The sequence below is a fragment of the Mus pahari genome, chromosome X (assembly GCF_900095145.1).
Source record: "Mus pahari chromosome X, PAHARI_EIJ_v1.1, whole genome shotgun sequence".
NCBI classification, from domain to species: domain Eukaryota; kingdom Metazoa; phylum Chordata; class Mammalia; order Rodentia; family Muridae; genus Mus; species Mus pahari.
In genome coordinates this window covers 59,273,518-59,292,176 of record NC_034613.1, presented here as the reverse complement: position 1 = coordinate 59,292,176, position 18,659 = coordinate 59,273,518, and the positions used below count along the sequence as shown (strand labels likewise).

The following is an 18,659-nucleotide window of genomic DNA, read 5'->3' as shown; positions in this document are numbered from 1 at the left end:
AGATTGGGCATTCTGACAAATAGACCTGCTGTTAAGAACAGTGGGAACCCAAGATGAGAAGATGGCTGAGAGAGTAGATGACTGGTGCAGGGTAATGTGAGGTTTGGATGGTCAGGAAATATGTGTAGCTTGGGGCACGAGAAGGAAGTTGATATGCAAGCTGGATTTACTGGCAACTCTGGTAGGTATAGGCCAAGGTTCAGTCAATTTGGGCGTAAACCTCCAAATCCTGGTATGGGTCTGGGTGACAGGTGGCCAAGGTGACAGGTGTCTGAGATGATCTCACTGAGATACTCCAGTTTGACGTTCTCCCTCCTTAGGACATCCACCCCAGTCAGCATTCCTCTCCGCCGAAGTTCCCCTCTTCATTTTGTAGAGATTCTGTCCCACAGGCAGGCAGGCCGGTACCCCGGAGCAAAAAGATCTACTGCCAATCTGTAACCTCCAGCTTCTGACGAGCTGGGGCGGGGGTGGAGGTGGGAGGGGGAGCGGGGAGCGGGGCTCAGAGCGCATGCGCATCCTAGCTACGGAAGCCGGAAGGAGTGTCGGAGACAGTTGGTTGCTCTGGTTTCTCCTGGCGGCGGCGTTAGCGACGAAGCAGCCTTTGGCAGCATGAACCCGCTGTGAGGCGCAGGCTTCGCGGCGCGGGGGGCGGGGGGAAGAGGAGGACGCCTCGGCAAAGTTCTCCGCCATGAACCTGAGGGGCCTCTTTCAGGACTTCAACCCGAGGTGAGGCGGTTATACCGGCGACGCCAGGCTGGGGCTTGGGTTCGGGTAGCGGCTGGGAGAGGCGCGGCGGCCAAGGCACTGCAGTCTGAGCACCCAGGCACCAGCCTGAGGCTCCTTATGGCTGCCAGCTGCTCTTGGGAAAGCTGTGTTGGCCTCATAGTCGGTCCATCCTCTTCTTCCTCCGCAACTGGTACCAACCGGCCGTGGCCCAAGTTGTGGAGGTTGGAGAAGTGTCCTCCCGGAGAGAAGCCCATTTATCTCCACTCGTCCTTTTTCATTGGTATTCCAACTTCTCTGTCTCGATTTCTTTTTTCTTCTCACCGCTCTGCCTGCCCCCATTTTCTGTACCAGGGCAATCTCACTTGACCCTGACACCCCCAGCCACCTTCCTACATGTTTCCTCTAGTTTCAGCTCTTGGGGTTTTCCTTGGATTTATGCCTGTCCGCCGTTCTTCGCTTATTTGTCAAACTGATGTCTGAGATACTGAATTTTTAGAGTCGTTGCCAGGGTATGATAAATCTTACATAATGTCTTTGGCGGGGGGGGGGTGTGTGTGAACCTGATCGTCTCCAACGCATTTTCTTAGCCTTCTCTATATAAGTTTATTGGCAGAAAGTAGATATTGCCCTGCTTAGTTTCCAGACTTGAAATACCTAGTGGGCAGTGTGGAGAAAACACTGGCTAAAGTATATAAATCTCTGTCCTTGCACTTGTCAAACTGTTGTAAAAGTGTTCCCTCTGCGGCTTGTGAGCTCCCAAAGCAGAAACCACTTCTTGGTTGTTCCCTTCCACATCACCTCCCACCCATCTGTCATATAGTAGACACTTAAAAAACGTCTTTGGAACTAAACTGAGTCAAGACCTACGTTGGGCAATCAAATAATTCTTTACTCTTGTTTAGTAACCTGCGAGATGAGTTCATTTCACTGATATTTTTAAGTCCATTACTATTTAAAAGGAGTATCTGCTCATTTTATTTCTAACTGGTAAGACATGCATTCAAGTAAGCTAGTCTTCCTCTGTATGTGAGATCCTATGCTAGGCACTTACGATGCTTGGCAGCCCTAGCCTGGAAGGAATGGGAATATAAATAATTTGCTGTATTGTGCATTCCTGAGAATGCCACTTTCTTGGCTGTTTGTTGGAGACAAAAGGAACTGGAGAGAGAAGGAGGGGACTATTTGGAATGCAGTCTCCTTGAAAATGGTAACATTTTAAAATTTAAAGCCCTCGTGCTGGCCTGGGTGTTCTTACTGTCTTTGTGTTTATAGTCTGGCCTTGATCCGTGGTCATCATCGATGGCCTTGAAACTTCTTTGCAGAGTGGAGTTCATTTAGAGGAAATACCAAAGAACTAACCGTAGTTTTTCTTCTACTGCTCCTAGGATTAGGGTTTGTCTGTAGGACAAGTGTGTTGGTACTGAAGCTGGACAGGTCTTGTGTATTTTCCTTGTTTGGAGAGAGTGATAAGAAACAGAAATAGAGGCTGAATTGTTGTGTGTCCTTGGGTAACTCATTTATCTGTTTCATCTGTTGAATAAGTGTAGTTGCTCACAAGACTATTGAACCTGAATTAATGGCTGATTGCACAATGTGTTACAAATAGAAATTGTTTATTATGGGACAGATAGTCCAGAAGCTGCAAGGTGATCTCCCAGATTATCTGAGTTGTGAAAGCAAAATAGTGGTCCTCTTATAACACCCTTAGCCAGTTTCTCCTTTACTTTTTTTTTCCTTCCAAATACTAAAGTCTAAAATTTATAATGAGATACTTCAAAGAGATTTATAATGATCAACACATTTATTTGTGCTTGAATTCTAAGTGGAATAAAATGCATCTTTCCCTGAAAAACTTAAAGGTCCCTTGTACCCCACCATTGTCCTGGTTCAATGTCATTAGTGGGAAGGAAGAGTGTTACCTTCTAGATGTTCCAGGGATACAATGGCCAGGCGATATTAAGAAGTAGATTTTTCTTAGCTGGTGATGTTTCATAAACTGTGGATGGTCTAGTTTTTAACACTTTATCTTAACCTTGCACCATGCTGACGCCTTTCAGACATCTGGAGAGCAAACTGAGAAGGCGGGATGGGGGGGGGGGTTGACATGAAAGCACCCTGTGCTCTCAGATCTGTGCTTTTGTCTAATTCTCTGTTTCTAATTCTGAACTAGTTCACACATGACCCTCTTAACTTCAGGACTTCATCATGCTCTGCAGTTCCTTCTCTCCTTGATTCAGTTCCCATTTATCATTGAAATCTCTGTTCATTTGGTAGTTGCTGAATTAAGTTGTTCTGGTTTTCTCAACCTGGTCCATTACTCTCTGCAAGTACAATCCCTGTAGAATATCATAGTCTTCCTTTAGAGACCTTATCTGTGGTCTTGCATTTGTCTCTGTTTATTTAATTAATATTTCTCTCTCCTACTGACATTCAAGCCATGTGAGGCTAAACCCATGGCTTTTATTGTTATAATTTATATCCATGAGATAATGGCTGGCTCAGTGTTAGTGAAATGAATGATAACTCACCATATTCTGTAAGAACAGTCTAGAGCTCCTTCTTTTCAATGACTGCTTTCTTGCTGGTGTATGAACTATTTATTTTCCCTCTCTCTTCCTGTGCCCCTTCAGAGTGTAACTGTTCTATTGACAAGATGGGAAAAAGACCTTAACAATACAGGAGAATGTGCTTTCTTAACTTTGGAGATTATCACAGAAACAGCCATTGTTATTGTTTGGTGGTTCCCACAGCATGGACTGTGGCTCCAGACCTCCTCTCATACCTTGCAAATCTTAGTCACTGAGAATTCACTGTAGTTTGTCAGTGTTCTAGAAATAGTAGTGACACGGAATGATTGAAAAGTCTTTAGCACCCAGCTGTGAAGGGCCGATAGCTGACCCTAATACCTATTTCCATCTGCCACAGATCTGGTTGATCATGAACTTCTTTTCAGAACTGCCTTTTAGTTACAAAGTTAAACTTGTTGAAACATACTGTGTCTACCAAGAATCCTTCTTGACTGCCTGAAGCCTCTAATAGCTTTATTGACTAAACAGACTATTAGAAGAATTGACTAAACAGAATTGGAAAACTGATTCCAGAATGTCCCTAGGAGGCAGAGATCTCCTCCACCTCTAATACATGGCTTTAATAGGCAACCCGACTATATCACAAGGCCTTGGAGTTGTCAACTATTTTGATAAACTTGTTATTTGTTAGAGAAGGCCCTTCAGCCGTGGTAGCCATACTGCATTGGAAGGCTGTGATAACTCTGTTTAGGCTACCGGCTCATTTGTAGTGGACTCCTGATGGGAGGGTGGTACATCTCTTGGGTATTCTAGACTGGAACAATGAATAAGAAATGCCTTATTGGGATTGTGTATGTGGACATGTAATACTAATGAAGTAAATTATGTTTACAAAGTTCCTGTATGCGCCATCATCTTAAGCCATTCTTTAGTCTTTGTAAACTGTTTTTTATTTTAATTTTGGGGAAAATATGAATGTGATTGCTGGTAACCATTCACTAAATGCCTCTGCAGGCACCAGGTACATATGTGGTATATAGGCATACATACAGGCAAAATACCTATACATATAAAATAAAGTAAAAATTCCTGAAAATAATAATTTAAAAAGAAGGATCAGTATGTATTGCAGAAAATGTGTGTAGTGTTTTAAATATAAATGATGTTGAGCTTAGGGTGTAGTTAAGTGGTATGGCACTTGTACAGGGCATTAGGTTTGATTCTCCAGCAGAGTAAAAATTACATAGTGTTGATTACTCCAAGTACTCCTTAAAGATTGTATTTTTAAAATCAAGTCACTGATCTGTCAGTATGAGCATAGTGTCAGTCTTGATAATGAATTACTGTGTGATTGATTGTACATCTGTTGTTGGGAATATAAAGCTACTGGTAGTCAGAATATTGTCTTGACTTTTACTGATTAATTGTTGTTAATAATGGCTATGGCTTATTTGCATCTACCATGTGTCAACACTGACTTGGCAGTTTATTTTTCAGTATCCTTACTCTTAGCAATAGCCCCACAAATTAGATTGCAGCCACATTTTATTGTATTTTCTAATTTTAATACATTTTAATTTATTGATTGTAGGGGGTACATATGACACAGTGTGCTTATGGAGGTCAGAAAACAACTTTCAGGAGTCAGTTCTCTTCTTCCTGCATGTGGGTCCTCAAGTTATCCATTAGGCCAGTGGCAAGCGCCTCTACCTACTGACACATCTCTCTGGCCTCAAACAGTTTCATTTTAGAGAGTCTTGGAGTTCTCTAAAGTCATACAGGCAATTATGGACCACTTCAGGATTCTAATCCAGATAAGGTTACTTCTGAAGTTTTTTGCTTCATCCTTCATGCCCCTTCCTCCTGTGACAGAGTAAATCCAGTATACTGAGGAGCCATTCTAGCTAGTGTTTGGTCACATTGACATCAGATAGTCATTTGGGAAGAGGGAATCACAACTGAGAAAATGCCCCCCCAGCAGATTGGCTGTGGGCAAGCTGGTGGGACATTTTCTTGATAAACAATCCATGTAACAGGGCTCAGCCCACTATGTGCCACTTCCTGCCCTGCCCTGGCTATGAATTTCTATGATTGTTTTGCTTAGTGATGGTGCTATAGGACTGATATAGTGAGTTATGATCCAGTAGTGAGAAAAGTGATTACCAAATAAGATTTTTACGTCTCTCTTTAATAATCCTACAGAAGTAATAGATAGAACACTTATTATTTCCACCATGTTTCCACTTACCTTTATCTTAATGAATCAGTATAAGAAATCAGATGAGATATATGCTATAAGGATGGTTGAGTGTCCATCTTCTTTACTGGCCTGGTATTGTTTAACAATGATTTGTTTCCTTTGCATTTTGTGCATTTGTATATATTTATTAGTCAGATGCTCTTAAACATTTTATCTTAATAAAACAAGTTAAAATTTTTACTAAAACATTTTTCTGTATGGTAATAAAGTTTTATTTAGCCTAAGAGGTACAGTCCTTTTAATAATTTGTGAAAATATCCATAGTTTGTCAGCTGGAGGCAGTCTCGCAAGTCATAAACAGAAGTATGTCACCTAAAGTATAGTATATATGTAGGGGGCTAGCTTACTTGCATTCATATAGACCTGTATCTATACTCTAGGCAATAGATTTTACTGGAGAAACCCAATGGCTCTAAAAAGAGTCCAGCTGTATTCATGTAATTTAGAACTTTTATATAATTTATATATAGTTTTTAAACATAATTTAGAACAGTTTAGAACTTTTATAGTTAGAGTCTTCTCTTTGGTGAATATCCATGAGCCTAATCAGTAAGCTTTTTATATATTTCAAAAAGGACAGTAGCTTTCATGGGCTGGCCCATGGCACACTGCCCAGTGGTAATGCACTTATGCTGTGAAGTCAGATGTGGATGATATAACTCCATTTTAAAGATACATCTATGGTTTGAATGTAGAATCAAAATTTTGTTTTTGGAAACATAATTCTCACTTTAGTATTTTTAGGAAAATTACTATTTTAATTTTGTATGAGTCTCTTGCCTGCATGTATATCTGTGTACCACTTGGCATTCAGTACACACGGATTAGAGAAGAGGGCATAGGATGCCCTGGAGTCATAGAAGGCTATCAGTTGCCATGTGAGTTCTGGGAACTTAACCTGAGGCCTCTGCAAGAATCAAAGATTCTTGATTAGTGAGGCATCTTTCCAGCCCTTTAAATTAAAATCCTAATGGCACTAGAGGCAACTTGAGAGATTATTAGGATACCACATACTTGTATTTTAGAATGTCAGCTTCAGGAGCAGAAAAAACACAATAATTTCATATATCTTGACATCTGGGTACAAAATTAATTTAATACTCCATGTGATGAATTGGGGAGAATAGCCAGTCTACAGTAGATTGGTAAAGCAGTGGTCAAGTGGAGGAAAAAGCACTGCTGTGCCCAATTTTCATGCGATTGGAATAATTTAGGACAACTCACAGATGAGACTGATTATTTGTTTTAGGGTCTTTGTTTCTCCAATTGCCTCTGGAACCAGTTCCATGGTCACCACTTCTCTTCTTCCTACTGCCTCAGTCAGATCACATACTTTCTTTTCCTAGCTCCCATCTCACTTTGTCCACACTACCATTTATACAAATGGTATACCACATTATAACTGTGGCTTTCTGTGTAGACTTCTACCAGAAATCCCTTGGAAGTAGGAGACTTAATTACTCACTTTTGTTTTCTCAACCACAATACAGTGTGTGTTCTACATAGAACTTTTAAATAAGCTGTTATGGAGTTAGTGACTGTAAAATGTATTTTTACCTTATTTTATGTGAGTATTTTGCTAGCATGTATGTCTGTGCATCCGGTCTGTACAGGATCCCTGCAATCCAGAAGAAGAGGTTCCGTCTGGAACTGAAGCTGTAGTCAATCATTAACTGCCTTTTAGGTACTGAAAACTGCACCATGTCCTTTAGAAAAGCAGTTAGTGATCTTAACTGTTATCTTTCCACCCTAGAATTAATGACTTTTTTATGAGCTAAAATGTTTCTGTTATTTCTCCTCATTTCACTATCAGATATTTGTTAAAAATGAACTCTTTTTCACATTTTGCTTTCCTTGTAGTAAATTCCTCATCTATGCCTGTCTGCTGCTGTTCTCTGTGCTACTGGCCCTTCGTTTGGATGGCATCATTCAATGGAGCTACTGGGCTGTCTTTGCTCCAATATGGTTGTGGAAGCTAATGGTCATTGTTGGCGCATCAGTTGGAACTGGAGTTTGGGCACGAAATCCTCAGTATCGGTAATGCTGCTTTATAAAACCTATATCTTAAGATAACAAAATCTTGATGGTTCTCACTAGAGATAACATAAGGACAATTTCTTTCTATTTGAAGTTTTATGAGAACTGCAGTCCAACAAATATTCCTCATCAGGGTTTTGAAAACATAGACACTTGTTATGTATTTTCTTACAGAACAGTGTTAGTTTGGATGGTTTAATGCCTAGAAAGCCTACAAGCATAACACCAGACACCCCAAGTATAGAAATGTTTTGCCATAGCAGACTAAAAAGCACAGAAACACTATAGTTCTCTATCTATAGTTCTCTGGCCATGTCTACCAGGGATCTGACTTGTGTAGTTTACATTTAGAACTAGGCTTTCCTTTCTCCTACTCCTCTATTCCTGTTAGTTATGGCAGGGAGTGAACTTGGGCCAAAGGCTATAAGTCCCCCAGGAACTGGGGAGTGAGGTAAACTAAGAACCAAGTGTTAAAAAAGAAAGTAGAGCTTTGGGTGTCATGGAAGTTGTGGCAGCCTGCTGTGGCTGGATTCTGTGGGAGTTGCATCATTTCCTTTCTCAAAGATAAGGGAGGAGAGAAAAGGAGTGGAAAGAGTTAGGGCCATTAGAAATCTACAGCAGGAAGATGAGTGCAGATAGTCCTGATAGGACAGGGAGGTACAAACAGCTGTTCATATGGAAGAATATAGAAGACAGGGCCACTTCAGCTTTAAAAATTCTTGATTTATCAACTTTTAAAAGATTCTCTAGTTTATATACTGTATAAAGTGCATATCTCATAGGCACGTAGGACTTTCAAAGAGCTCCACACAACAAATACTTGCAAATGAAGGACATTAATGTGTGAATATGTCTTTTCTTTTTCCCCCTGAGATTATAATATGCCAGGCAGTGGTGGCATACACATTTAATCCCAACACTTCGGAGGCAGAAGCAGATAAATCTCTGAGTTCAAGGCCAACCTGAATTATAGAGCCAGTTCCAGGATGGCCAGGGCTACACAGTGAAACCCTGTCTCTAAAAACAGAGAGAGGGTGGGAATGAATAAATGAATAAATATAATATTTCAAGACTTATTTTTATTATTTATATGAATATATATCTTATGTATGACGATACCCATGGAGGCAAGAAAAGGGTGATGAATCCCTGGGGCTGAGTTACAGGTGGCTGTGAGCTACCGTAATGTGGGTATTGAGCACTAAATTCAAGTGTTCTGGAAGAATGGCAAGCAGTTTTAACCACTGCACCATCTCTCCAGCCCTTATCTGTGCTCTTAGATCTGTTGTATATCTCTCTCTTTTTCCTCCTCCTCCTCTTCCTCTTCCTCTTCTTCCTCTTCCTCTTCTTCCTCCTCCTCTTCCTCTTCCTCCTCCTTCTCTTCCTCCTCCTCCTCCTCCTTCTCCTCCTCCTTCTCCTCCTCCTCCTCCTCCTCTTCTTCTTCTTCTTCTTCTTCTTCTTCTTCTTCTTCTTCTTCTTCTTCTTCTTCTTCTTCTTCTTCTTCATTTTGTTTGTTTGGTTTGTTTGCTTGTTTGTTTTGGTTTATCAAGACAAGGTTTCTCTGTGTAACAGGCCCGGCTGTCCTGAAATTCACTTTGTAGACCAGGCTGGCCTCGAATGCACAAAGACCCCCATGCCTCTGTCTCCCAAGTGCTAGGATTAAAGGTGAGAACCACCATGCCTAGGTTTTATAGCTCTTTTTATGGGAAAAATTCAGATATCTAGTTCTTGTTTCTCGAAAAAAAATACATTCACCAGTTGATTCTTTTATTTTATTTTTTTAATTGATTCTTAAAATGTATATGTACTTTTTCCTCTGTTTTGATATTTTTCAAGTAAGCAAAACAGTTGTGTTTTTGGCTGGCTGGTAGTACGTTGTGCACAAGCACAATTATTCCCTTGTGAGCATTATTCAGTATACTAGTGAAATCTACAGGAATTACCTGTGACCTTCTTTTCTCTTTGTTTTAGTCTCTAGAATATTTATCACCCATAGGGCAAGTGTGTCACAAATCTCTATCAGTATTTTGAATGAACATTATAGTCCTTTCAAATGCATTGTAAACATTTTTAATTTTAGTTTATTAATAGTTTGTTTATACTTATACAGCTAATTAAACTAATATTTGAGCAAAACTTTTAACTTTCTTTTTAATTTACAGGTTTTAATTCATTATCATACTAAAATAAAGATTAAAAAAAGTTATTACTTTTTATTTGCATTTTAAAGTAACACCTAAGAAGATTACCATATCTTATTGAATGTAACCTACACTTGCAGATGAAGCTAAAATTATATTTATAGAATTGTGTAAAGTATGATTTGTCTAGTTTTTAATTCAGTGAGAAGTGAAGATCTTGAGATGTGGCAGAAGTAATTAATAGAATAATCTTGGAAGTAACTCTGATAGTTGATTAAAGTTAGGAACTTAAGTGTTCCTGGATATTTGCAAGATTTGTCTATTAAAGATAGGTTTAATTTAGCTTTTTACTTTATCTTTTGTTTTGCATATTTACAGTTAAAATTCAGAATGAGAATTGACTTGGTATTTGCTGTACACTATTGTGGACACTTGTACTGAGGATTCTGAATGTGTTTTTTCTTTCTTTTCTTCTTCCACCCCCTTTAGAGCAGAAGGAGAAACATGTGTGGAGTTTAAAGCCATGTTAATTGCTGTGGGCATCCATTTGCTCCTGCTGATGTTTGAAGTTCTGGTCTGTGACAGGATTGAGAGAGGAAGCCATTTCTGGCTTCTGGTCTTCATGCCATTGTTCTTTGTTTCCCCAGTGTCTGTTGCAGCATGTGTCTGGGGCTTTCGACATGACAGGTCACTAGAGGTGAGATTTGTGTATTTAATCATGTTTTTAAAACATGTACTATAATGTCAGTCCCTTACCCTTCATCAGGAACAGACTAATCCTTAACTCTAGATTGTAGTTTACAAGAGAACAAAGACCTTCAGCTTTCTCCTAGTGTCCTGTCTAATAAGCTACCTGTGTTTGTCAGTCTTGTTAAGCAACCAATAGCATAGATAGAAACATAGCTACAAAGAGAGAGACTTTAAGGAATGCATCCATGTGGTTGTGAAGCTGGCAACCTACATCTATAGAACAGATAGGCAGCCTGGGGACTCAGCAGGAGTTGCTACTCTAGGTTGCCTGAATTTCCTCCTTTCCAGGACAAAGCCTCCAACTGTTTGGATGAGGGATACTTACCCTACAGTATTGAGAATAATCTTTAAAAACCCGATGCTGTCACAGTAACACATACCCTAGTATTTAATTTGATATCTTGGTAAAATAGTCCACCTGAATTGATACATAAAATGTAATTGTCTCACTACCTCATACCCTGTGCTATCACTCCTTAGCTGCCCTCTAGTTGCCTTATCCTGATATACCCATATATTTATTTTTTAATCAAGTATCTATATATGTAAGCTCTTTAGGCCCAAGAAGAGGACATATAGAATTAAATTAAAATGCTAAGACTAGTAATAGTAATAAAGAAATCAGTTGTGGATAATATTCATAGTATCCTTAATCTGTGCCAAACATTTGGATGGTCACCTAACAAATAGCAGCAACTTAGTAAATATTTACAACAACCTGTGAGAGAGGTGCAGTTGTTTTTACAGGCAGGACAATTTATTCATGACCACACATTAAGGAAAAAGGCCAGAATTCCATTTCAGTCAGACCAAATCCAAAGCCAGAGCAATTAACTAGAAAGGAACTGAAGACACAAAGCAATATACTAGTAGATTCAGAGGAAAATGGGAAGCAGTAGAGGGACATCGTTCAGTGAGCTCAGTTGGGGATCAGTCTAATGCCTGCTTCTAGGAGATCCTTGTGGCAACTGCACACTGGACCTGTTATTCAGCAGTACGGCTAGCTTGCAGGCACATTTCAGAACTAATCACTAGGCAATATGTTAATCTGCAGTGTTGCTGAAACTTTCCTCCACCCCAGGTAGTGTGAATGAGTGTGTGTTATTCAGTGAAAGGGATGTCTGTTTGGAATGCTAGAAGTATAGCCATTTAAGGAATGGATAGGGAGCCCAAGAAGAACTTCTCCGAGTGCTCACAGCATGCCAAGACTGTACAATATGATTCTTGAAACTCAGTAGTACAAGAAAGAAGGATTGATTCACCTTAAAATGCTCTCGAAATAGCCCAGTAAGATGTAGATATAAATATTCTGCTGCCTATTAGTATTGAGGGCCTTGGTAAATAGAAGTTGTTGGTAGCTTAGAATGGAAGATGAGGCAATAGGGCCTTATGTAGCTATTCTTGCCTCACAAAGCTGGAATGTACCCAAAAAGTGGGTTAGGCCAGGAGTGCTGAATCACAGGAGATATGAACTTAATTGTATTTGGACATTTTGGGTTTAGTGGGAAATTGGCAATTAGTTTCTTTTTGGAAAGGGGCAGGAGCACAGTCAGAATTAATGATGCAACACCAAATCTATAATTGTTGGCTTAAGGTGACTAGATCCTCAAAGAACTGGAAAAGAAGGCATGGGATTTACAGCAGAATCCTGGTTAGAAGTAGAAGCAAGTTTTAGGGTACCTATAAATGAGCTGTATACTGATTATTAGCAGAGGCAGAAAGGAGGCTTGGAGGAAATCTATTATAGATTGCCTCTTTTGTCTTTCTTCTTTCAAAAGAAGGTCATTTATCGGGCCAGCGTTCAGGTCTTAAACAACAAAATGGCCAAGGCACCAACTAACCTTAAGAATGAGACAAGACACATGTATGCATTTCCCCTCAGCAAGATCCCACTGTGTATTTCCGTTGCCAAAACAATCAGAAGCTTCCAGCATCATATCATTAAAGTTTTATAGTATTAAAATTTTCATTGCCTATGAGTGTATTAAAGGAACAACCACTATGTTCAATGCAACGTGTTTAACTGATTCTTTCCTTTATCTTTAGCTAGAAATCCTGTGTTCGGTCAACATTCTTCAGTTTATATTCATTGCCTTAAGACTGGACAAGATTATCCACTGGCCCTGGCTTGTATGTAGCCTTTTTAAATTTTTAAACAAACCTTTTATTATAAAAGTAATTCATATTTGTTTCAAAAATGTTGGGGAAAAAAGGACAAGCAAACATGAGCAGCAGCTAATGCTCACCTAGTACCAACACTGCGGGCTAGCTCACCTAGTACCAACACTGCAGGCTAGCTCACCTAGTACCAACACTGCNACCAACACTGCAGGCTAGCTCACCTAGTACCAACACTGCAGGCTAGCTCACCTAGTACCAACACTGCGGGCTAGCTCACCTAGTACCAACACTGCGGGCTAGCTCACCTAGTACCAACACTGCGGGCTAGCTCACCTAGTACCAACGCTGCGGGCTAGCTCACATAGTACCAACACTGCGAGCTACCATAGTGCGCTTTATTCCCTTCTACACAGATAGTTGACATTCATTTCTGTCCAGCCTTTTTATTTTAATATAGCTTAAGCATTTGTTCTTAACAAATATCATTGTAAAGATGACATGTAAGTCTTCATTGACTTATAAGTTGCATTTATGAAACATGTCTAAATGTTTCAGTTGCTGCTCATATTTGTGATTTCAAAATGTGCCTGTTCATATATCTGTTTTTAAGTTTTCTAAATTTTTAATGATACCCTACTTATATATATTTATGAAGAACAATAGAAGCTTTCATTTTGTGTTTTTAATATGTAATAATCAAATCAGTTTCATTACCATATTACCTCAGATGTTTATCATTTATTTATGCATGGAATTTTCAAAATGCTATTCTCTTTTAGCTATTTCGAACTATTTAATTATTATCAATCACAATTATTCTGATGTTCTAAAAACATTACAAGATCTTTTATCTCGAACCTCTGGTGTATTTTTGTGTATAAAAAAAATCCTCGTTTATTATTTTAATGTTTTCTTAGAAAGTATTCGAGAAAAGGTATTACTGAGTTATAGATAATTTTTAAGTTTTTGAGTTTTATTATTTTTATGTATATGAATGTTTTCCTGAATGCATGTCATTGAAACCTGCAAATCAGTGAAACATTCTTTATACATGGCACCAATAATATGAGCCATAAGATGAAATTATAAAGTTAGACTTCATAAAATAAAGGAAAAGTCAGGTCACTGACTGAGGAATAGGTTTTGCAAATATGTATCAAGACTTTGACTTCTGGCAAATATATATCACAGAGTCAATAAAAAATAAGGACTTACTCATATGCACATACCCACACAGACACATACATACACGTAGGTAATTGAGGGAGTCAGTAACTGATGTTGAATAACTCCGAGTGAGAATAAACATATAGAAGTGAGTGCTTAAGTAAGTCTGAGTAAAGGATATGTGAGCATATGTGAGCAACTGAATGAGAGGGAGGAGGGAGTCTATAAGGGAATGCCAGAATAGGGCTGTGGGAGGAAGTGTGAGGGAAAGTTGACAGAATGTAGCAGTGACGAATAATTCTTACATGAGCAGCTAGACAGACTGAGCATGAGGACTATTTGAGTAAGGGAGTGTGTGAATGAGTACCATGAAGAGGTAAGGATGGATATGAGAGTAAGTGTGAAGAACTGAGTGTATGAGAGCAAGGAGTGAGCAAGATGCAGGGGAAGAAAAGGGGATTCCACTGTTCTGGGTTACATACGTGGTGCATGAGGGAGACTCAATGGGAGTAGGAGAGAGGAGTACATGGGTGATCATGGGTGAGGAAGTGAGTGAGGTGACATGAGTATGTGAGGGGCAGTGAGGACATGAATGAGCAGGTAAGTAAGAGTGAACATGTCAGTAACTGAGTTAGGGGGCAAGACTGAGTAAGGGAGTAGGAGGAACTGAGAATGAAGGAGTGTGTGAGTGACTGAGAGGCAGGAAGCATGAGAATGAGTAGATGACAAAATGGGGGGCTTGAGACTGAGGGAGTATACTCAGAAGAAACATAAAATATGCCGTGTTGGAGGACCAGATTGCAGGTTGTTGCTTGAATGGAAGAGGGCCTAATGACATTATTTCCTGCATGGAAGTCCTCTGGTGAATGTGGTGTTTCCCATACTATCTCCATGACAGTCCTGGACAGTAGGACTGTCTGTAGTCCTGCTTCCCCTTGACTACCTGAACAGAGCCAGCAAAATGATAAAGGCAGCTGCCAGAGCTGCAGGGACGCTCTCAAGACAACGTGTTTCTACTCTTCTCCAGGTTGTGTGTGTCCCTCTGTGGATTCTCATGTCCTTCTTGTGCCTGGTGGTTCTCTATTATATCGTTTGGTCCGTTCTGTTCCTGCGCTCTATGGATGTGATTGCAGAACAACGCAGAACACATATAACCATGGCACTGAGCTGGATGACCATTGTTGTGCCTCTTCTTACTTTTGAGGTAAGCTTTGTACAGGAAATCTCTTCTGCTCCCACATTCTACCTTTATCTGGGACAGCATCTACCATAGCTAGATAGGTATACTGCTGACCTTGTGGGAGAGAGACAGAGGGAACTTGGAACAATGAGAATGTGCTTGCAGGACTCACAGAGAGCGGTACACCTCTCTACCCATGAGGCATTTGGCCACATCCAGCTTCTATTCTAAAAGGGTGTTTGGATAACCTGGTTTTGTATTGAGTTCAGTAGAGAATACTAGACTAGATACTATTGACTCCTTTGAACAAATTCTGGGAAGGATTTCTCATAAAACTCCTGGCAGTGGGGAATCTTTCAGCTGGTAGACTTTAGTTTGGCCCTGGGGGAGGATGCAAAATTTCCCATGGTCTTTTTTTCCCCCTGGATGGATGCTGCCATTACCTATGGTGGCCTTCCCTCTTCTCAGATATGACAGAGGGGGGGATTATAATAGGAACAGTTATACACTTGGTTCATTTTATGATAATGTATTAATACCACCTTAACTTTGTCTCTCTCTAGATCCTGCTGGTTCACAAACTGGATGGCCACAATGCTTTCTCCTGTGTTCCGATATTTGTTCCCCTGTGGCTCTCATTGATCACACTGATGGCAACAACATTTGGACAGAAAGGAGGGAACCACTGTAGGTCCACAAACTAAGACACCCTGTGCGTGTGTGTGTGTGTGTGTGTGTGTGTGTGTGTGTGTGTGTGTGGTCTTCACGTGTGCTGCTCTTTACAAAATGCTAAGATTCCTCAATGGAATGGAATCTTTTCAGTTTTGTGGAGCTAGATTACTAATGTTCTATGGCATGTGCTTTGGAGATGGTCTTTGAGGAAGATACCATTCTCATAAGGCTGTGAGCTCCACTTCATGTAACCCAGAGAACTGCCCACCTTACATCCTTGGAAGTGGGGAGTGTACAATGCAGTCCAGGCTGAGCTATTGTTTTCATCCTGGGAGAGCCACCACTAAGCTGACAGCTTATTGAAGCAGCACAGCTCAGTGACCTACTTTGAGGGATTCCCATGAGGTCAGACTCAACTTTGGCTAATTCCTTCTTTGTTTTTTTTTTTGTTTGTTTGTTTGTTTGTTTTGGGGTTTTGAGGTTTTTTTGTTTGTTTGTTTTGGTTTTTGAGACCGGGTTTCTCTCTATAGTCCTGGCTGTCCTGGAACTCACTCTGTAGACCAGGCTGGCCTCGAACTCAGAAATCTGCCTGCCTCTGCCTCCCGAGTGCTGGGATTAAAGTCATGCACCACCACGCCTGGCTTTTTTGTTTTGTTTTTTTTGGTTTTTTTTTGGGGGGGGCAGCTTATTCCTTCTTGTGTCTACTCAGATTACAGATGGTTACAGGAGTCCTTCGCTTAAATATCACTGTATCACCAGTTAGTTTAACCTGGGTTTAGAAAATGGGAAGAAGGTTGTATGGTCTAGGTTTTGCTAGTATTTGAGAATTTCTTTCATAGTCAGTGGTTCTACAGCTCCAGCTTCTATCTGAATCAATGGCTAGCCAGTTAAAGCTGCACTCTCCAGCCTACCTCACCATTTTTTCAACCAGGAGTTCTAATTACAGGCTAGAGAATTACTACTTCTCAAATAAGGACCTGAGGATGCTGCCAGTACTAGCCTGGGGTCTCACTCTGAGAACTTTGCAGCTGGAGGTCTCCACTCCTCTGCTTATTGGGCAGTTGGATCCTGGTCAGGCTTTACTGCTGAGGAACCTGGGTGAAGTGATACATAGTGCCAGTAGAACTCCTTGTTCAGGAAAGATGTGTGATATGAAAGCCTAGAGTTTGAAAGGGAAAATTCTTATTTTTCAGGGTGGTTTGGTATTCGCAAAGACTTCTGCCAGTTTCTGCTTGAAATATTCCCGTTTTTGAGAGAGTATGGAAACATTTCATATGATCTCCACCATGAAGATAGTGAGGAAACAGAAGAAACCCCAGTTCCAGAACCTCCTAAAATTGCACCTATGTTTCGCAAGAAGGCCAGGGTGGTCATCACCCAGAGCCCTGGCAAGTATGTCCTTCCTCCACCCAAACTAAATATTGAAATGCCAGACTAAAGGACGCCACCAGGACCGGAGTGTGTGTGCACTGAGACACACACTCCTACTTCCCTTGCCCCCAACCTAGACCTGGAACCTCGGACCACCATCTGAAGCCTCGTTTGCATCCAGTGTCAACCAGCCACTCATAACAGAACATAGGTGGCAGGGACTAAGGGTATCTATCAATGTGGATGCCAGTGACACATGAGCAAAGAACCTATTTCTTTCTGTATGGGTACCTGAAATGTGTTCTCATTCCTATGATACCCACCCAGGGATGACTCCTGCCTAGGCCCACAGAAAGCACATCTGTGGTCTGGGCAGATTTTTCTAGTGCTAAAATTCCTATCAAAGTATTGAATGATGTGGTTCTTATGGGACCACTTCCATCTGTGGCTCAGCTGTGCTGCTTATAGGTAGCCAGTAGGGACTATAAGTAGGTCTGTACACACCTGTTGTGTTCAGATACAGCCCAGCCTTGCTTTCCTTGTCCCTGCTGTACAGAAATTTAGCTTTAGGCAGGATGACAGCAGGTTTGCAGGGCCTCATCGGTGAGCCCTTCCCAATGGCATGATTCCATGCCTGTATAGTATTTATACAGCTATTTTAACACTGTAATATACAGTGTCAAATCCTAGTTCTGTACAGCATATTCTCTGTTAAAGTATTTTTTTACAAGCTTGTGCTGGAGATGGATGGGTTAAGCCATGGGAGAAGCAGATAGCTCAACTGCTGTATCTCAGTCAGATGCCCCACCTTCACTTACCATGACCACTGGAATTTCTGCCAGCACAGCTACTACAATCGAGGAAAACTCTGTGCTTTTCCAACATGGGGTATGGGAGAAATTGCTTAAAAGCCCAAGAAATGCCCCCTTGAGACCAGGATACTAGAGAAGGTTGCCAAGGCAGGAGACCAAAATCAGCCAGGGACTCCTGCAAAGTCGAGAGCATTCTGTCTACCTGCAAGAAGAACACTGTATACTGGGCATGTAGGTACCACCACCTGTCAGCAGTTTCTCCAGGCTCTTCTGGTATAGCCAGCCCAGAACCCATCATACCAGAAAATTACCTTCAGTCTAAATCAAATGATTTATTTCCCAATGGAAGTAAAGTGAGCCTTGATCTTCCTGATCAGGAGATGCAATGTGTTTTCATGGTCACCTGATCAGTGGCTTCAGTCACACATAATTGAAGTCTATGATCCCAATCCTACCCTTGGCACAGCCCTCCAGTGAGCCTGTTCTGTTTCAGAAGAAAGGGGAAACAGTGTAGCATTTTTGTTTGGTCTCTTAAAAATGTGGTTAAATCCACTATTTTTTGCTCCTGTAGTTCAATAAAGTGGTTCATTTTACATGTGTACTGTGTGTATTTTACTCTGTAGAAAAACCTGAATCATTCTAACGTTATGACAAGGACACCCTCTGGCTACCACAGGCAAGTAAAGCAGGCAGGTAGGGTGAGCATCCTTTGCTGTTTCTTCAAGCAGCAGAAGAGGGAAAAAAACTCTTGCCATCCATTCCCAGTGCTTGCTTGATGGCCTTCTGCCATTGTGACAGCTTTGGGGGCCTTCTAGACTGTTTCTGAGGTTCTAGAGCATGCCTGCAGTTGTACTACATAGTTTTATCTAGCTCTCTTAACTGTTTCTGCAG

General features: G+C 40.8%; 1 protein-coding gene across 1 annotated transcript; it reads left to right on the top strand.

The window, feature by feature from the left end:
- Nucleotides 1–550: 550 nt before the first annotated feature.
- On the top strand, nucleotides 551–18,366 carry Tmem185a (transmembrane protein 185A). The gene is made up of 7 exons (XM_021187821.2): nucleotides 551–729; nucleotides 7,378–7,554; nucleotides 10,185–10,392; nucleotides 12,492–12,575; nucleotides 14,761–14,937; nucleotides 15,477–15,600; nucleotides 16,779–18,366. The coding sequence occupies exons 1-7, from the start codon at nucleotides 692–694 to the stop codon at nucleotides 17,021–17,023; spliced, it is 1,053 nt and encodes a 350-aa protein (XP_021043480.1). The 5' UTR covers nucleotides 551–691; the 3' UTR covers nucleotides 17,024–18,366.
- Nucleotides 18,367–18,659: the final 293 nt, after the last annotated feature.

What these genes read in the sequence shown, in the direction of transcription:
- Tmem185a (XM_021187821.2), top strand. Translation starts at nt 692, where the DNA reads ATGAACCTGAGGGGCCTCTTTCAGGACTTCAACCCGAG. An exon ending in TTTCAGGACTTCAACCCGAG is followed by an intron (nt 730 to 7,377) that starts GTGAGGCGGTTA and finishes CTTTCCTTGTAG; the next exon opens with TAAATTCCTCATCTATGCCT. An exon ending in TGCCTCTTCTTACTTTTGAG is followed by an intron (nt 14,938 to 15,476) that starts GTAAGCTTTGTA and finishes GTCTCTCTCTAG; the next exon opens with ATCCTGCTGGTTCACAAACT.